Source organism: Stigmatopora argus, chromosome 16, assembly GCF_051989625.1.
Source record: "Stigmatopora argus isolate UIUO_Sarg chromosome 16, RoL_Sarg_1.0, whole genome shotgun sequence".
Classification (NCBI taxonomy): Eukaryota; Metazoa; Chordata; class Actinopteri; order Syngnathiformes; family Syngnathidae; genus Stigmatopora; species Stigmatopora argus.
In genome coordinates this window covers 12,159,016-12,177,209 of record NC_135402.1, presented here as the reverse complement: position 1 = coordinate 12,177,209, position 18,194 = coordinate 12,159,016, and the positions used below count along the sequence as shown (strand labels likewise).

Genomic DNA, 18,194 nt, shown 5'->3' with positions numbered 1-18,194 from the left:
GTTCTTGGTTTATGACAAAATAAAAAATTGCCCAACCAAAAATGCGACTTACATAGTATATATTTTAAGCTGGTTACATGTATTTTTTTCCTTTTCATTGTGTATTCTTTGGCTGATGCAACTTATAGTGTGAAAAATATGGTTTTACTCATATACTCCACCAAGTTTCATGGAAATCTATAGCATAAGTCACCATTGTCGCTTTTGTGCTTTTATCTAGATATCATACCGTATTAGGGGGTAAGTCACTACACTGCAAAATTTGCAAATTGCACCGAGTTGTCAAATGCGTGTAGATTAGAATTAAAAGATCCCCTTCAGATTGTTGCTCTTCATTTAGCCTTTTTGTAGTTTTGCTGATGATGTTAGGTCCCCCCATGCGTGTGATGAAATGTTCTCTTAGAAGTTTATCAGTCATTCCTCTACTCATTAGTCAAATCCACCTTTCACCTGTCTCCCTCCAAACCTCAATTTCTTTTATCCTATTGCTCGCTGTTATAGCTCTGGAGCGCGTCTTCTAACTTGGATGTAATTTTCTGGAAGAAGCCGATCTGCTCCTGGAGGTGGTGCTGAATCTGCGCTCGAAAGTCTCGCACGCGCGTGCGGTGAAAGTGCTGGATCTCAGCCAGCGTGGCGCACGAAATAATGTTGCAGCGGTCGTGGAGTTCGCCTCCCTGTGTGGGACAGTCCTTCACCTTGGTCAGTGCACCTTGAACAAGATGGATGGAGGAAAAGAACATTACTTTTTATCCTTTGTGGCAAAGAAAAAATAATTGATTTCGAAAGGGAAAAAAATGACATCATATAAGCTTTCATGTGGAAGGAATCTATGAGTAAATGAAAAATGTATGGTTGTGTTTTAGGTGAGAATGTCATCTCATTTTCTGAACCGCTTTATCCTCTCTAGGGTTGCGAGGGGTGCTGGAGCCTATCCCAGCTGACTTTGGGCCAGAGGCGGGGGACACCATGAATTGGTGGCCAGCCAATCGCAGGGCACAAGGAGACAAACAATCATTCACGCTCACACTCATACTTAGGGGCAATTTAGAGTGCCCAATCAGCCTACTATGCATGTCCTTGGAATGTGGGAGGAAACCGGAGTACCGAGAGAAACTCCACACAGGTGGACCGACATGGATTTGAACCCAGGACTCCCACCGTGAGGCCGACGCACTAACCACTCACCCGCCGGGACGCCCGGAAACATATGTTCTGAACAAAAACGTAACAATTAATAGAACTTCCAACAAACAGGTCGCTTCAGTGCATTTTTTTTGTAAATATGATAATCAAATTGCTCACTTAATTACATTTGCATGAAAAACTGTAAAATGAGTTGCATTGAATAGCAGACATCCTTCCATAACCTGTGCTGACTAATGCGTTAAAACGTTCAGTGACTCAACTTTTAAAGGGGAAGTATGGCATTTTTGGCAGACATGAAGCATGGAAAAAAAGAAGAGGAAACTTAGACTGAAGCACTAACCAGAAGAAATCACAAGCTAGTTCACGCTGACCTCTATGACCTCGTGTTGAAAGCAAAAGAGAGTCTGATCTCTTTCATCTCATCTCATCTCATTTTCTGAACCGCTTTATCCTCACTAGGGTCGCAGGGGGTGCTGGAGCCTATCCCAGCTGACTCCAGGCCAGAGGTGGGGGACACCCTGAATTGGTGGCCAGCCGATCGCAGGGCACAAGGTGACGGATAACCATGCACAATCACAACCATACCTAGGGGCAATTTAGAGTGTCCAATCAGCCTAACATGAATGTTTTTGGAATGTGAGCGGAAACCAGAGTACCCGGAGGAAACCCACGCAGGCTCAGGGAGAACATGCAAATGCCACACAGGTAGATGTGACCTGGATTTGAACCCAGGACCCCAGAGCTGTGAGGCCGACAAGCTAACCACTCGCACCACTGGGCCGAGATCTTTTTCATATCTACAAAAATAAAAGAAATTATAACTTAGACTCTGCACTTTTTTCCTGCTAGCCAGCTTTAAGATGAACTTTGTTCTTTGTACTGTTGACAAGTGGGGGAAATGTCTGGGTCTCTTCTCTTCAACATAGCAAACTAGAAGGAAAAGGGCGAGAAAGAAAAAGAGGGGGTGCAAGGAGAAAAAAAGGAGGAGGAGGGGGAAGTAATCCAGAGAATGCTCTATTTTGCATTCCTGCCGTTCAACGGCAACATTGGAAAAGAGGCCCAGGAATCTGGCCTCATTCAAATCAGATGTTAGCCTTTGAACCTTTGGATTGACATTGCGCAGCTACATTTAGATCAACAACGTTTCACACAGGTTGTAATGTTCTCACAATATTGCTCAGCAGAAAATACTGAGGGATAGAGACCGTAATATCCGGGACATGTAATTTTCACATCATGTTTGACCATGACTAAACCAGTCTATCATTCGGTGGAGGTAGTAAAAAACACTGGCTTAGCACTGTGCAGATGAGCTCATTCGCGCTACTCAGCAGGACAAGAAAAAAAACTGAATTATGGCATACAGTATAATACCTACAGAAGAGATCACAGGTGTAACTATGCCAGTGGCGGGCCATCAGGGCCTTCAAGGCCTTCTCTGCTGGCCTAAGAAATATCTGAATCATATATGATATTTTGTCCATCAATACTTATTATTCCAAATGGTCTGTTAGCTTCCTTTCATTGCTTTTCCCCCTGGTTGCACTGCTTCCAGATGTGTGTTTTCATATTGAAGCATTTAACCAATCACATTTCAGCCATTATTTGTTGCCAGGATCAGAAATCTGCCTCAAAGCCTTCACAATCAGTTCTGCGGGCTCTGCTGCATTAAACAAGACTGTTGCTTTTAACCAATCAGATTTCGAGTTGGCAACACCACAATGCTTTTTCGCAGTCATTGCCATTTTGCTGGCTGGGATAAGTCATTGCTTTCACCAACTATGATTGGCTAGCTATAGAGAGTAGGCGGGCCAAAGCCAGTGTGAGGCAGCCAGAGATCGCAAACTCCAACCACAATGGCCGACAGAGGAAAACAAATGGATTTGGTTGCAGATTTGCTCACAAAGCTATTTTCCAGACGGACTTTTCCAGAAAAAATGGACATCATTAAGAAAGGGCGATCAACTCCGAAGCTAGCAAGCCTGTTGCAGCCGGGAAAAGGGTGTGTGCGCCACTTTCAGTGCGCTAACTACGAGACACCTACCAAACTGTATTTGGACAAGCAAATATATTGTTGTCTTGATTTAAAGCCATTTTCAAGACGGACTATGTCAGAAACACAACAGGACAGGCTCGACTTTCAGCATTAGCTTCGATGCCGATAGAAAAGGAGGAAAGAAAGGAGGATGGATATTGTGTACAGTTAAAAAGGATTTTTGATGAGTAAAATATGGCTATATTCCTAAATAATATTTCAATTGTATGAGGTTATTATTGATGATTTTTTATGTGTCACAGCTGTAGCTGCTGTAGAGGTTTTATAGCCATAAAATAGTTTTTGAGGGTTGTATTGATTCCGATAGCAGAAGGCGCTACCCCAAAATGCACGGACCGCCACTGAACTATGTCACTGAACCAAACAAATTCAGGGACAAAAAGTTTCATGTGGGTTGGAGGTTAGACTGCTTTATTGTTAATAAGCCTCATGTCCTTTATAATCTTTTTGAGGCACTATAAATGCAAAGTCAATCCATGTTAAACTTACTAAACTAAACATTCGAGTGAGTCCCTGGTGATATCAGGCATGAAGTTGTGTCATGATGCAAGGAGCCTATAAGGAATTGTATCATTCGAGAGATACCGTGTTTTCCAGACTGTCACTTTTTTAATATTTTGGCTTTGCCTGTGTTATACTCAAGTGTGATTTATATACCTATGTCTTATTTTTTCATTCTTACTGTGAATAGATTGTTGTGTTTTGTTTTTCACGTTATTAAAAAAAATGTTACTCGAGTTACTTATACTCTAGTGCAGGGGTTAGCAACGCAAAATGTGGAAAAAGCCACAAAAACACGGGAAAAAAAAACCCAAATATGTCTGCAGCCACAAAACAATTAAAAGCCTCAAGCTTTATAATGAAGGCAACACATGCTGTATGTATCTATATTTTGAATTGTTTTTTTTATCTTAAGTGTAAAAAAGGTTCGTAAAAATGTCAAAATCCACGCTGAAACTCGCAAGCGAAAGACGGGATAAAAAAATGGCGGAAGTCACAGTCTCGCTTCTTCTTTGGCGTGGAATTGGGTGGCACTCCGCACTGAAGAAGAAGCGATATTTCACTGTAGAAGAATAACACGCCGAATATTATATAAAGGGCCGAGTTGAACTACGTCTTGCCATTTCTCGTTTTGTTGCGAGTGAACTAGCATCTTCCGAGGCGCGGAACTTCAAATTCTCGTGTGGACCAAGACAACCCGCCTCCGACTCCGAGGAATAAATAAAAAATGAACCAGCATTATGATGGATTTACGCCGTAGATACGGCAGTGAAGCTGGCATGATGATAGGATGTCAACACACTGCATGGGGCCACTCAGAAGGAGACTCCACCAAGAGATTGATGACAACATGGTCGGAACCATCGCATTTGACAATCGTCTTGACGGTGTGAAGACAACAATAACAACAGCAATATTTATATTTTTTTTTCTTGTGCACAGAAAAACTCTCGCAGAAATAAGCTCCTTCTGCTGCCCACACGGCGCCTCCTGAAGATTCCATGGATGATCCAAACGCCTCTCAAATCTGACGAAGAGGACTTGGAGTAAACCTCGCAGAAACCAATTTTCTTTATTATTATTATTATTAAATCAAGCAGAGATGAGTTATTTTCACTGTGAGTACAGTACTTAAAGTACAGTGGTACCTCGACATACGAGCAATTTGAGATACGAGTAAAATTTTGAGCAAATATTTTCTTGAGATACGAGACAAATGTTGAGCAAATATTTTCTTGAGATACGAGACAAATTTTGATATACGAGCAGACAGCGGACGCGAGAGGCTGCTCCCTCGTGTAATGTCACTGTGGTCGCAACTCCCTCGTGTAATGTCTCTGTGGTCCCAACGCCCTCGTGTAATGTCTCTGCGGCCACTGGGCGGAGTGTTAGTCAGTGCGATGGCGTATATACTACTTCTCGTTGGCAAGTGGCCGTGCGTTATCCTATTGTGAGGACATTTGTGTGCATCATTTTGGGAATATTTTGAAGGAATACAAAAGCAAACAACCCTCGATAGGTTCCTTTAGTATGCATCTGAAAGGCAGGGCAAACAGAGCCAACCCAGGAGAAGAAAGGTATCAAAATTTAAAACAAAATTAGAATTAAGTTTAGTGTAAGGTTAGATTAAACTTATTTTTGCGTGTGTCTGCGTCGTAATCCAAGTTAATTTAAATTTGTTTATGTTATGTTACGAGCGCGTTGCCGTGCAAAAAGTCCCCCCTCTCTGTCCGTCTCTCTCCCCTCCGCAAAATCCGTCTAATTTTAATAATATTAAACACATTTTAGTGCTATTAAACCACTAGTTATTTGTTACTTTGTTAATAGATGGCAAATAAGAACAAATAAAAAATGTTTTTCCAATCCAATATCCTGTTTTTGGTGTTTTTTCAGAGGGTTGGAACTAATTAATTTGTTCTTAGTTCATTTCTATGGGAAACGTTCGTTTGAGTTATGAGAAAATCGACATACAAGCTCAGTCCCGGAACGCATTAAGCTCGTATCTTGAGGTACCACTGTATTTACATTTTTGTATTTATAGATTATATTTAGATATTAATAAATTACAGTCTTTTCATATGCCTATAACTGTGATATTTAATAAATACACTTCATGATAATTGTACTTGTGTTTGTGCATGGGCACAAAAACATGTAGTATGGTATGTAGTAATAATAGGGGTGATCCCACTTTGCGGTTTTTCGAACATCGTGGCCACGTCTGGTCTACATTACCCGCGATATTCGAGGGATTACTGTAGATGGTAGTGATGGGTCCAGCAACGCAGATGTGCCGGTGCGTGCACAGAGTTTCATCGGCAAACCCTGTGTCGGTGCATGTACCGCTTTAAGATAGTCACATGACCATTGGTGGAACTGTGTCGACGCAGGAGTTGCGTGCCAAACTGTGTACATCAAGAAACACATCTGTCAACAGGATGGAGATGCAAAACGAGCATTGCTTGGCGAATATTGCGGTCAAAGAGGCAAGCTCTATTTTCGGTTTAGGGCGACGGCGTCTGCCATAAGATCGGCCGGGGCTTGCATTTCTGAAAAAAATCTACCCTCACGAGGCTCCTGGCCACCAACTACGCTCAGAAATCTCGATTTACAGATAAAACTGACGGCTATTGCCCGCTGCCTGCCATTTTTCTTTTTCGGTGCCGAGTTGAGTGGCAGTCCCTTGTCATTTTCTTAGTGGCAAGAGTTTCAACATGAATTTTTATGAACTTTTTTATACTTAATTATAAAAAAGCGCATTGTACTGAAGCCGTGAATATTGGAGCCGCAAAGTGGTGAAGGATGACCGTATCACAATTTTATTGCTTTGTCAGCATCGCCACCATGAATAACAGAGTCCACATTCTTGGACTAAAATGAGGTCAACATCTGTGGTGTCATGTAATACCTTGTTGAACTTTTTAGCAGAAAGTAGAATAAAACTTGTTACAGTATTTGGTGCAGAGGGTAGAAAGCGCCGTCAGTAATTGAGACGAGAGGCATTCAGGCTGCTTTTGTATCTGGGGAACAGAACTCAGTGCACTATAGAAACGGTGCCTCCAGGTTTGGCAAACGTCAGGACTTTGTGTGCCAGCAGAGGCTCCCTCCTCCCCATCTGCAGGGAACCAACAAGCTAACTCCTGTTTGTTTTGCTTGTAATGTGTTTTCAAATGACTCACTTCCGGCGTTCGTGGTACCCAAGGTACAGCAAACTTTTCTCAATGTGGGTATCAAGTTGTCTCACTATACTGACTTAGCAATTCCATAAGTGAAAACAGATGAAACGCTAGCTGGGGGCTTGGGGGGCGCAAGATTTGTGTGTGATGAAAGTAAACTATGAGGCACTTGGTGCTTTTCTCAATACCATTCATTCCGCTGAGATTCAAATTACTGATTGGCTACCATTGACGGCGAGAGATGTCCAATACGGTTTGGGTGGGAGGATAGAACGATCGCTTTAACTCATTATTATTATTTTATGACCTTTTAAAAACAGACCTGTTGCAAACGCGAGTCCGTAACATGAAAAACATACCAAAGCTAGATTTAAAAATCACTTTTTGTGGTTTTCATTGTGTGGTTAACGTAACAGCAGTATAAAACATTTCAAAGAACATGGCATTTCTTTCCATAATTCTTTCTGGTAATTTATGCGGTTTGATGCATTGTTTTTAAAGAATGGCAGTTTAATCGCGTGAAGTTCTTTTGGGTACGTTGTACCCACACGATATGCTTTCATTGGGTGCCAAAGAATGTAATGTTTAATGAAAAATGTACTTTGGAAGAAAACAAACATTTAACAGATGTTTAGGCACATGGGAGAGAAATGTTTGTCTTGAGGTAGAGAGAAGCTGCCTGCATAGCTGGTGATAGAAATTCAAGTACAGAATCAGATTAAAGAAGACCATTTGTTTGAAAGGGGGAAAGTTAGTCAGATCTCATATTAAAACCATGGAACGGATTATCTGACCTTTCTGCACATGGATGATGTCAGGAAAGTTGGACAGATGTCCTCTGTAAAGATCCAGCAGATCAGAAATTGGGTCCAGGTCTTGGCGTGGCTGATCTGCAAAATAATCCCCTATGGCTTCATAGGCGTCACCAGTATAAGAGATGGCTTTATTCAGACCTCCTGAGTAGGACTGCTGATCAAGCTCGAACGCCTGTGAGAGAAGTTTGAAGGACTGTCCCACTTTGTGATACTCCTTCTTGAATCCCGACATCTGTTTGCGTGCAAAATCATTGATAGTGGCGTTCACCACCACGATGTTCTCATCCATCTTTTTCGTAAAGGTCTTAAAGCCTTCGATTTTGCTCTCCACTTCCTGAAGATCGAGCGGGGCAGAGGGTGTGCTTGATGGAGGAGAGACATTTTTTAGGAATGTATCCATACTCTTGCTCAGGTTTGAGCAGAAACGGTATTCGGGAACTACTTCAAACATCCTTCACTCCACAAACATGCTTATCCATCTCACATCAGCCTCTAGTCGTAACAAAAACCTTGATTCAGTGAATAGACTCCAGCAAAACAGATCAAATGACTTTGGCAAAGGACAATAACTGCCCCGTGAAACTAGAATGTTTGAATCTAAAAGGACTTCAATATCTGATACAAAACCATGACATGATTCAATGCCGAAAACCAGAGTAGGCCTGGACGATACGACGAAAATTGTTGTCACGATGAAGACAATAAAAATAAATCAGTCAATATTGATAATTATCATGAAAACTATCACATCTTTTTTCTTTCAAATTCAAAACTGAAAACCTCTGTGAATAAGTACATAAATTACTTTCCTGTTGATTCAATTATGAAAGTAACTGTTACGTTAATTTAAAAGAAAAGAGTATAAAATATGATGACTTTAAAAAAAGTATTTTCGTAATTCTGTTATGCAATAAAGATAAGACAACTCCCTCCCTACACCATGAAAAGTAATGAATAATAAAACTGAGCCGCCTGATGGTATAGGGCAGGGGTCGGGAACCTTTTTGACACAGAGAGCCATAAACAAGTCCTATTTTCAAATTGTATTTCTTTGAGAGCCATACTCAGAATTTTAGTGTAAAAATGTGAAAATGAGATATGACTTTTTGGGGGTCATTTTACCACTTTTAAAGTACTAAATGAAGTATTTTGACAGCACTGTTGCACAGTTGCTAATCAATGAAAATATGCATGCAGAAAAGTCTAATAAAAATATAATTTAAAAAAAGATGATTAAAGTTAGAGGTACTGTCGCCATAGTGCCGACGTGACGCTCCTATTGGTGCATTCGGGACTCGGCTCTGTCACCAGCGGTTTAAAAACATATTTTACCTCATAGGTTAGCGAAGAGCCACATGCACCCATCAGAAGAGCCACATATGGCTCCCGAGCCATAGGTTCCCTACCCCTGGTATAGGGGTTTACCGTATTTACTCGCATATAATCCGCTTTTGTCGGACAAAAAATGATGACTGAATCGAGGGTATGGCCTATTGGCACTGCTTTCGCACGATGACATCAATACAAAATGGCACCGTGACGTCATGACGCAATGGTGTCGTGACGTCATGACGCAAGCGACTGCGCCCGATACGGTCATTTATTTCAAAATAGAGAAAAGATAAAACGCTAAATGTGACAAGTTTTAGATTTTTGCAGAGTTTTCATAACATTTGCATAAAATGGGGATACAGTGGTACCTCGACCTACGATCAGCTCGTTGTACGACGAAAATTTTAATCGAATAATTCGCCCGCGATACGATCAAAATTTCGAGATGCGACCAAGCCAGGTGGCCATGACCTGAGAGGTTGTTTATCATTGTAGCGCACTGTCTTTTTTCCCGCATCTCTTTCGTGTGTAACAGATATCTACGAGCACTGAACGATTTATTCAGACGAGTTTCGACCAGGAAACGCACAACGCGCATGCGCGGGCAAAAAGAGGGCTTTCTGGGTAATGAAGTATACTTGTGCACACAACACCCATAGGCAATGGCACCCTTTCTCAGAATAAAACTTTATTACCCACAATCAATACGTGGGTAAGCTCAACTATTGCATTTCCTGTTATTCTGTCCTTAGCCTTAGCTCCCGCGATCGCTCTTTCAAGACTACTTCTTGTTGGCAAGTGGTCGTGCGTTATCCTATTGTGAGGACATTTGTGTGCATCATTTGCGGAATATTTTGAAGGAAATACAACAGCAAACAGCCCATCGATAGCGAACGTGAGGGTGGAGGTGTGGCAAACCGCTAACCCGGAAAACAAAGGTAAAAAAAGATTAAAACAAAATTAGAATTCAGTTTTGTGTAAAGTTACATTAAACGTATGTTTGAGTGTGTCTGTACATATTAATCCAAGTTAATTTAAATTTGTTTGTTCGTTTACGAGTGCCATGGATAAAGTCCCCCCGAATACCCTCCCCTCCGCCTCCGTGTATGTCGTTGTCTCTACCCCCCGCGAAATGCGTCTAATTTTACTTCTATTAAACACATTTTATTACTATTAAACCACTAGTTATATGTTACTTTGTTAATAGATGGCGAATTAGAAGAAATAAAACATTTTTTCCAATCCAATTTCCTCTTTTTGGTGTTTTTTCAGAGGGTTGGAACAAATTAATTTGTTTTTGATTAATTTCAATGGGAAAAGTCCGCTCGAGTTACGAAAAGCTCGACATACGATCTCAGTCCCGGAACGGATTAAGATCGTGTGTCGAGGTACCACTGTACTCCCTGATATCAAATAAGAAAAGAATTACAGGCTGTCCTAAAATGAGGAAAAGAGTGGGTTAAAATGGGTTAAGAACATTTTCAATACTGCTGGTTTGTGCACAGGTATTTTAACGTTGGTCTGAAACTAGCATTCACGTCACATCAGCGCCCCGGTTCTATGTGGTGTTTGCATGGTGTAATTGCAGTTTACATTTATCGAATGTTTTTTTTAATCATTGTTGACAAAAAATAGCTGACGATAATTATTGTTATCGTTTTATCGCCCAGGTCTAATTCAGAGACACTTTAAATTAGTAAGAAGCTCTTCATACCTGATTGTGAGGAAGAAATTAGCTCCAACAAGCTCATCCCTCTCTGCCTTCCTCTTCCCCTGTTTCCACGCTTTTTCATCTGCCCCGCATGTGAGGAAATGCTGGAAAACGTCACAGCGAGCCAGTACAGGGTGGGTGGTCATGTGGTTCATCCACCAAATAAGTCCTTTCCTTCGCTTCGAGATGAAGTCCTCCTCAAAGCGACCAGTGGCCTGCTTCTCTGGCAAATGCGGCACCGAAATAACTGGAAAACGCTCCACCAGACGAGCGTACAGCCAATCGAAGTGTTTGTACCTGCAGAGGTTGAGAACAACATACGAGAAATTTGAGATACGAGTAAAATTCCGGGCAAATTTTTGCCTTAAGATCTCATCTCAACTCATTTTCTGAACCGCTTTATCCTCATTAGGGTTGCGGGGTATGCTGGAGCCTATCCCAGCTGACTCCGACACAAGGAGACGGTAACCATGCACTCACACCCATACCTAGGGGCAATTTAGAGTGTCCAACCACCCTACCGTGCATGTTTTTGGAATGTGGGAGGAAACCAGAGTACCCGGAGGAAAACCACGCAGGCCCGGGGAGGACATGCTAACTCCACACAGGTGGACCAACCCTGGATTTGAACACAGGACCCCAGAGCTGTGAGGCCGATGCGCTAACCACTCATCCGCCGATGCACTAATCACTTATCCACTTTGCTTGCCTTAAGATTCGAGACAAATTTGAGATATGAGCATATGAGATGGTTCCCGATGCGGCCGCCATGTGGCCGAGTACGCGAGAGTGGAATACATTAAAACCTTTGCCTCGGTTAAAGCACAACAAAGTTACACCCATTTAAGTGTGTATCGTAATCCAAGGTCATTTAACCAAAACAAAGGGTTTCTTGTCATGGCCAGCAGCGTCACAAGTGCATCATTAAAAATCCCAGTTTTGATTTCAGATGATTAAATATTTGATTTTCAATTGCCAAGATTGTTTGTAGAGTCGAGGGGGTTGTAGATATAAGGTATTTACCATTCACTAGGTCCTATATGAATGGAGTCCAAGATGCATCTATGAACTCTGTCTCACTGTTTTGAGCCAGAGGGCGTGATATAGTGAAGTTTGAACTTGTATGGTAAAACCTTATGATTTTGGGACCCACTTTCAAGTTTGTATTCCATAATAAAACCAATAATACTGGGTTTGCAAGAGGCGGGGGACATCCAGAATCGGTGGCCAGCCGATCGCAGGGCACAAGGAGAGGGACAACCATGCACACTCACAATTTAGTGTGTCCAATCAGCCTACCATGCATGTTATTGGAATGTGGGAGGAAACCGGAGCACCGAGACAAAACCCACACAGGCCCAGGGAGAACATGCATACTCCACACCGGTGGACTGACCTAGATTTGAACCCAGGACCCCAGAGCTGTGAGGCCGACGCGCTAACCACTCATCCACCAGACCGCCCTACAAATAAGTCCCAAACAGAATTATAAATTCTTTGAATTAGTATTTTGGATGCGGCCCGGTGGTGCAAGTGATTAGCGCGTCGGCCTCACAGCTCTGGGCTCCTGGGTTCAAGTCCGGGTTGGTCCACCTGTGTGGAGTTTGCATGTTCTCCCCAAGCCTGCGTGGGTTTCCTCCGGGTACTCCAGTTTCCTCCCACATTCCAAAAACATGCATGCTAGGCTGATTGGACACTCTAAATTGCCCCTAGATAGGAGTGTGAGCGTGAATGGTTGTCCGTCTCCTTGTGCCCCGCAACTGGCTGGCCACCGATTCAGGGTGTCCCCCTCCTCTGGCCTGGAGTCAGCTGGGATATGCTCCAGCACCCTTCCGCGACCCTAATGAGGATGAAGCGGTTCAAAAAATGAGATGAGATGAGTATTTAGGATCATGGGGAGCTAAAACCTGTCGCAACTGATTTCAGACGAAAGGGGGAAGACACCTGGACGTGAAATGCATACCTGTCAACTTTGGCCAATTGCTCCCCTTATTAATGATTGCAATTCCCCGTATTAAGTAATAATAAACCGTACAAACATAACGCGGCACATATTTACTCACATAGGGCGCACTTTAAAGTCTGTCATTTTCCCCAAAGTGGACAGGGTGCCATCAGCCTTTTGTATGCGCTAAATTCAAGATTCTGTAGATGTCGCTGTGTGACGATGACAGCTTCACTGTCAGGGTACACGCTATATAATGCTATATAATGGAAAGGCGGACGTGACTGCTCAAAGCATGACAAAATCAGTAATTGACGATGCTGTTTTCCTCTGCTACCAGTGACCGAGACGATAAAGATTATAGCTGAAATGGGTCAAATGAGATCGGTGTTACAAGAAAACATACTTAAAAAAAAAAATTCCCGTGCAAAAGTTGTTATACGGCGTATACAATTTGAAATGATCCAAAAAACGTATAAAATACGGGAAAAACGTCTAAGTTGACAGGTATGGAAATGGTCGCCTGTCACATTCCAAATGGCACTCAATAGCAACTGAATATACACTACCGGGCCTGAAGCCAGACAAAATACAGTCGTACCTCTACTTACAAAATTATTTAATTGAGAGTGATGAAATGAGAGCCCAGTAGAGGGTAGCAGGTCTCTAAAGTGAGAATCATTGCATCTGCGACAATATTTTCAAAATAAAATAATGGATAAAGAAATGCATTTACTTTTGGGGGGATTTCGTAACTTGGGTCCTTTTCGTATCTCGAGTAACTCATTTGCATATTAAAAATTTGTAACCTGAAAATTTCGTACCCAGAGGCATTCGTAAGTAGAGGTATGACTGTACATGACCACAATTACACCTAAAGCATAATGTATACGAAAATGCATTGGGACGGTGGAAAAAACTAAAGACACAGAAACAATGAGGAAAGTGCACTGAGGAATTCCAGAGGAAACACGCTATTCCCAGGGGCCAAAAGGTCACATTTGGCTCTGCTTTTGCCATTTGCTGAGAACAACGGAGGGAACAAGCCACAGAAACATCAACCAACGAATGGTGTGAAGGAGTGTTGAGAAGAAGAAGCAGAAGTACAACCTACCTGCGGTTGACTTGAATATTGGTGTGAGTGGGTGTCAGGCCGTAGGACATGTAGCTCTTCATGCCTTTGAACTTAGTCTGCTTAGTTGGATCATCAATGGTGCATGTGAATGGGTATGGGTCATCCTGCCATTCAGGTCCATGCTTGCCCATCACCACGCAGATCCGGTCCCCGTCTTTGACAAAAGCAGCTGCCTCCCCAAGAAGGAAGGCCTCTCCTCCAGACTTGACAAAAGTAGAGAACCTGTTCAGGTTCCTCCCCACCGTCGCCGAGCTCTTGGCCTGAGGTTGTTGGGAACCGCCGCGTCTGGCAGGCAAGGAGGTGGTCATCGGGTACAAAGAGGAGGGCGACGTGCCCGGACCCCGCAGGACCTCGCTGCCCGGGGAACCGTCATCCCAGTCATCGTCCCAGTCGTCATCACTGCCTTGGCTGGTGTGGAAGCTGCCGCCACTGCCGACACTCCCCGCCTCGGGTCCTCGCTGAACGTAGGTGGGCTGGGTTGTGGTCTCGACTTTGGAAGGGGAGAAACCATTGTTGTTGTTGGAGGGGATGTGGTCCCTGATGATCTCCACGTAGGAGGCCGGGATAAGGCCGACGTCCCCTCTGCTATTCTTCCCCTCCAACCAGCCCTCCAGCTCTTCCTCGCTGAACAAGCTCACCAGTTCATTCTCACTAATGGAGATCTCCCCTGGGTTCTCCGAGTGGAAGTCGTACAACACTCTTGCCTTCAGCGCCATTCTTCCACCAAGATTACTTCTCGCTCTCTCTGGAACAACTCACCATCCGCCACGCATTCCCCACATAGAGATCTGTGGGGGGATTCGACTGACTGACTTTTCGACAGGCGGCGAACTTTTCCGTCCGTGTAGTCCTCTGATTATATCAGATAATGACGAGTTCGTCTCTCCTCTCTGAACTCCTGCTTCAAAGATCGCTCGTTTCTTCCAACCTCATCAGCACGGCGAGCGAAGAAAGCTAACGGCAGTCCGGAGGACTTCTTAAAAGGAAAAAAAAAGTAAACAAAGCTTGACAGACCAGCGGTGCCTGTGCAGCTGTTTTATTTCGGCTCAAAAAGGAGTGAAGTTCTCTCTTTCGACGCCCTCTTCCCTCGTCTAGATGATTGTAAATTAAAGCCATCGAGCCCCAACACGTAGACGCACTAAGGGGCGGAGCCTGATACAAGTTTGGGCAAACCAAAGACCTCAATATCATATGGACGAAAACACATTGCAACAGGATGGGAACAAGCGATCAAACGACTAATCATGCAATCAGTCAATAAATAGCAATGTATTGGGGAAAATCAAACGTTTGTTCTTGAGAAATTACTGTTTGTTGTCAAACAAAAAGTAGGCCCATACGTCATAAATATTTCACAACGCAATTTAGAGTAATGCGCAGGATAGATGTAGTTAGTTTTTTGTGCAGTGTTGTTTGTTGTAACTAGAGTTAGTTGCTCTGTGACTTGGCCAATTCTGATATATTAATATAGCATATGTAATGACAAGTTCGAGACGCTAGAGGACAGTGTCAAATCACACTTTCTTTTAAGGCAGACCTCTTCCTCGAGGGCCTCTGTGGGTGCAGGTTTTTGTTCCAACCAATCCAAACAGACAGTTTAACCAATTAGATTTCTGCTGAAACGAGAAGCACCTGGTAGCAATCCACTGATTGTATATCTAACTTACCACATTGGTGGAAAGGTTTCCTCTTATGAGTTGGAACGAAAACCTGCACCCACTGCGGCCCTTACCCCTGATTTAAGGCAAAGTCATATGGGATGAACGCTATTGGTATTTGTTCATTTATTAAACATGTGAGAGCGGTGAGAAAGACTGTGCTTAAAAAGCAAAAACCTGCGACATAGTTCTTGTAAACCACATGCAGTTGTAAAAGATCCAGAACTTCGCTCCAGGGCCTGCAAGCTCGACATTTGGGGCATATGTACAAACTAACGTACACATCAAAGCAACAAGTCCAGGAACTGGAGAAGACTGGTAAGTGTGTTGGCTGGAATGCAAATGACTGTTGAGAAACTTTTGGAAGGTGCCAAAAAAGTGGTCAAGGGTGTATTAATCTCTCATCTCATCTCCGCTTTATCCTCAATAGGGTCACACGGGTGCTGGAGCCTATCCCAGCTGACTACAGGCCAGAGGCGGGGGACACCCTGTATCAGTGGCCAGCCAATCGCAGAGCACAAGGAGACAAACAACTATGAACACTTACAATTTTAGTGTCCCAGGACCCAGAGCTGTGAGGCTCCAGCACCCCCTGTGACCCATGTGTGGACAAGCGGTACCGAAAATGAATGAATGAATATCATACCCGTCAACTTAGACCACATAACAACTTTTGCATGGGGATTTTTTATTCTTTTAAAGTACGTTTTTTGTAAAACCAATCTCGTTTTACCCATTTTGGGTCTAATCCGGATCGTCTCGGTCACTGGTAGCAGACGAAAACGTCATCTTCGACTGCTAATATTGTCATTATTTAGCATGATATGTGCCCCTTTCACACATCTGCCTTTTCACTATATAAATATAGCACGTCAGCAAGCAATATACCCAGACAGTTAAGCTGTCAGCGTCATACAGCGAAATATTCAGAATCTTGTATTTAGTGCATACAAAAGGCATACTGATTGGGCACTCAGTCCACTTTGGGGAAAATTTTAGAACTTGAAGTGAGCCCTATGTGTGCGGCGTTGCATCTGTATGGTTTATTGTCACTTCATAAGGGGAATTGCAATCATTAATAAATGGAGCAATTGGCCGAAGTTGGCAGGTATGGAATATACCCACCTGATTTGTGCTTTTCAACTGACCTAAAGTGAACTTGCACTTGTAGCTCTTGAATTTACTTTTTTACTTGTGTCACAACCCTCTTCGGGTTTTTTCATGCAAGGACTTGCCTCAATAAAAAAATCTTTTGTCCAAAAAAATTCTTATAAACTATCTTTGTATTTGTGAGAAAACTTCAGTAGTACTATAGTATTACAGTACGTACACCATTGCTTTAACGTGTCGGCCTCACAGTGGGGATGTGGGTTCAAATCCAGGCAAAGTCCACCTGTGTGGAGTATGCATGTTCTACCCGGGCCTGCGTGGGTTTTGTTCAGGGACTCCCGTTTCCTCCCACATTCCAAAGTCATGCATGGTAGGCTGTCGGAACACTCTAAATTGCCCCTAGGTATGAGTGTGAGCATGAATGGTTGTTTGTCTCCTTGTGCCCTGCACTTAGCTGGCCACCAATTCAGGGAGTCTCTCGCCTCTCGTCAGCTTGGATCTCCAGCACCCCCGCAATCTTAGTGAGGATAAAGCGGTTCAGAAAATGAGATGAGGTGAGACACCGTTGCCTGTGAAGCGAAAACAGTACACTGCGGAAGTGGTTGTAAAAACAACGTCATGGACTGTTAGGCTAATTTACCGAAAGCACTTGAATGCACCATCTGCGTACAACGGTGTTGCATTCGACAGACTTGTCAAGAGGACCATTCTTTCTACTAGATAAAAAATACTGTCATTTGCCATTTCCGTGAAAAGTGAGCGTGTTAAAGTTTCGAGTCGCCAGTTCGAGCGTGAGGACTGAGCAACAAATAAACACCTGGGCGAAAGAGCGTCCACAGGTCCCGCCACTTCCCTTGTCTCCATGATGTCTAAATTACCAGGCAACGCAGGTGCGTCGCTGTTCGGGGACAAGTCGCTGGACTTTTACCGGGACCCAGTGCTCTTCTGCCGGGAGAAGATGGAGAAGCACGGCAGCAGGGTGTTTCAAAGTCGTCTGATGAACCGACCCACCGCTTTCGTGTGTTCGGCGCAGGGCATGAAAGAGCTGCTGTGCGGTACGTAGCTCGCCTTTGTCTTGCAAATTAATACGTACCAGACTGTAGGGTTAATTTGGCAGTGTATTAAAGATGCATTACAATCGGATACAATGCACATGATGTTAATTTTCAATTTGGTTTACACTGAATATGTTAATGTTAAAATAAGCAAATGCAAGTTATATGACAGGTTGCCCGGTGGGGTAGTGGTTAGCGCGTCGGCCTCATAGTGGGAGACCTGGGTTCAAGTCCAGGTCGGTCCACCATGTTCTCCCCGGGCCTGCGTGGGTTTTCTACAGGTACTCCGGTTTCGCACATTCCAAAGCACGTCGGCCTCACAGTGGGAGACCTGGGTTCAAGTCCAGGTCGGTCCACCATGTTCTCCCCGGGCCTGCGTGGGTTTTCTACGGGTACTCCGGTTTCGCACATTCCAAAAACATGCATGGTAGGCTGATTGGACACTCTACATTGCCCCTAGGTATAAGTGTGAGCGTGAAAGTTGTTTGTCTCTTTGTGCCCTGCGAAGTTAGAAGTTATATGACGAATACTTCTAGCATTGAGGCAAAACAACA

At 43.4% G+C, this 18,194-nt stretch overlaps 2 protein-coding genes across 7 annotated transcripts in view; one reads left to right on the top strand and one right to left on the bottom strand.

The window, feature by feature from the left end:
- Positions 1 to 241: 241 nt before the first annotated feature.
- LOC144091129 (sorting nexin-18-like) lies at positions 242 to 15,063 on the bottom strand. Of its 3 annotated transcripts, XM_077623195.1 has the most exons (5): positions 13,797 to 15,063; positions 10,741 to 11,034; positions 7,833 to 8,056; positions 7,674 to 7,769; positions 242 to 709 (listed from the first exon to the last, which is right to left on the bottom strand). In XM_077623195.1, the coding sequence occupies exons 1-5, from the start codon at positions 14,531 to 14,533 to the stop codon at positions 483 to 485; spliced, it is 1,578 nt and encodes a 525-aa protein (XP_077479321.1). In that variant the 5' UTR covers positions 14,534 to 15,063; the 3' UTR covers positions 242 to 482. The 3 variants fall into 3 exon arrangements, with proteins under 3 accessions (XP_077479321.1, XP_077479320.1, XP_077479322.1); XM_077623194.1 differs by having other exon boundaries at positions 7,674 to 8,056; positions 13,797 to 15,062; XM_077623196.1 differs by lacking the exon at positions 242 to 709 and adding an exon at positions 6,027 to 7,566 and having other exon boundaries at positions 7,674 to 8,056.
- A 462-nt stretch (positions 15,064 to 15,525) lies between these two features.
- LOC144090579 (putative cytochrome P450 120) overlaps positions 15,526 to 18,194 on the top strand; it is a 39,263-nt gene continuing 36,594 nt past the window's right edge. For 3 of the 4 annotated variants that reach the window (XM_077622193.1, XM_077622192.1, XM_077622191.1), the window contains exons 1-2: positions 15,526 to 15,793; positions 17,467 to 17,640. In XM_077622193.1, the coding sequence (XP_077478319.1) occupies positions 15,739 to 15,793; positions 17,467 to 17,640 (229 nt within the window). In that variant the 5' untranslated portion in view covers positions 15,526 to 15,738. Of the gene's footprint in view, positions 15,794 to 17,003; positions 17,641 to 18,194 lie in introns of those variants that run through there. The other variant, XM_077622194.1, reaches the window with a different exon arrangement.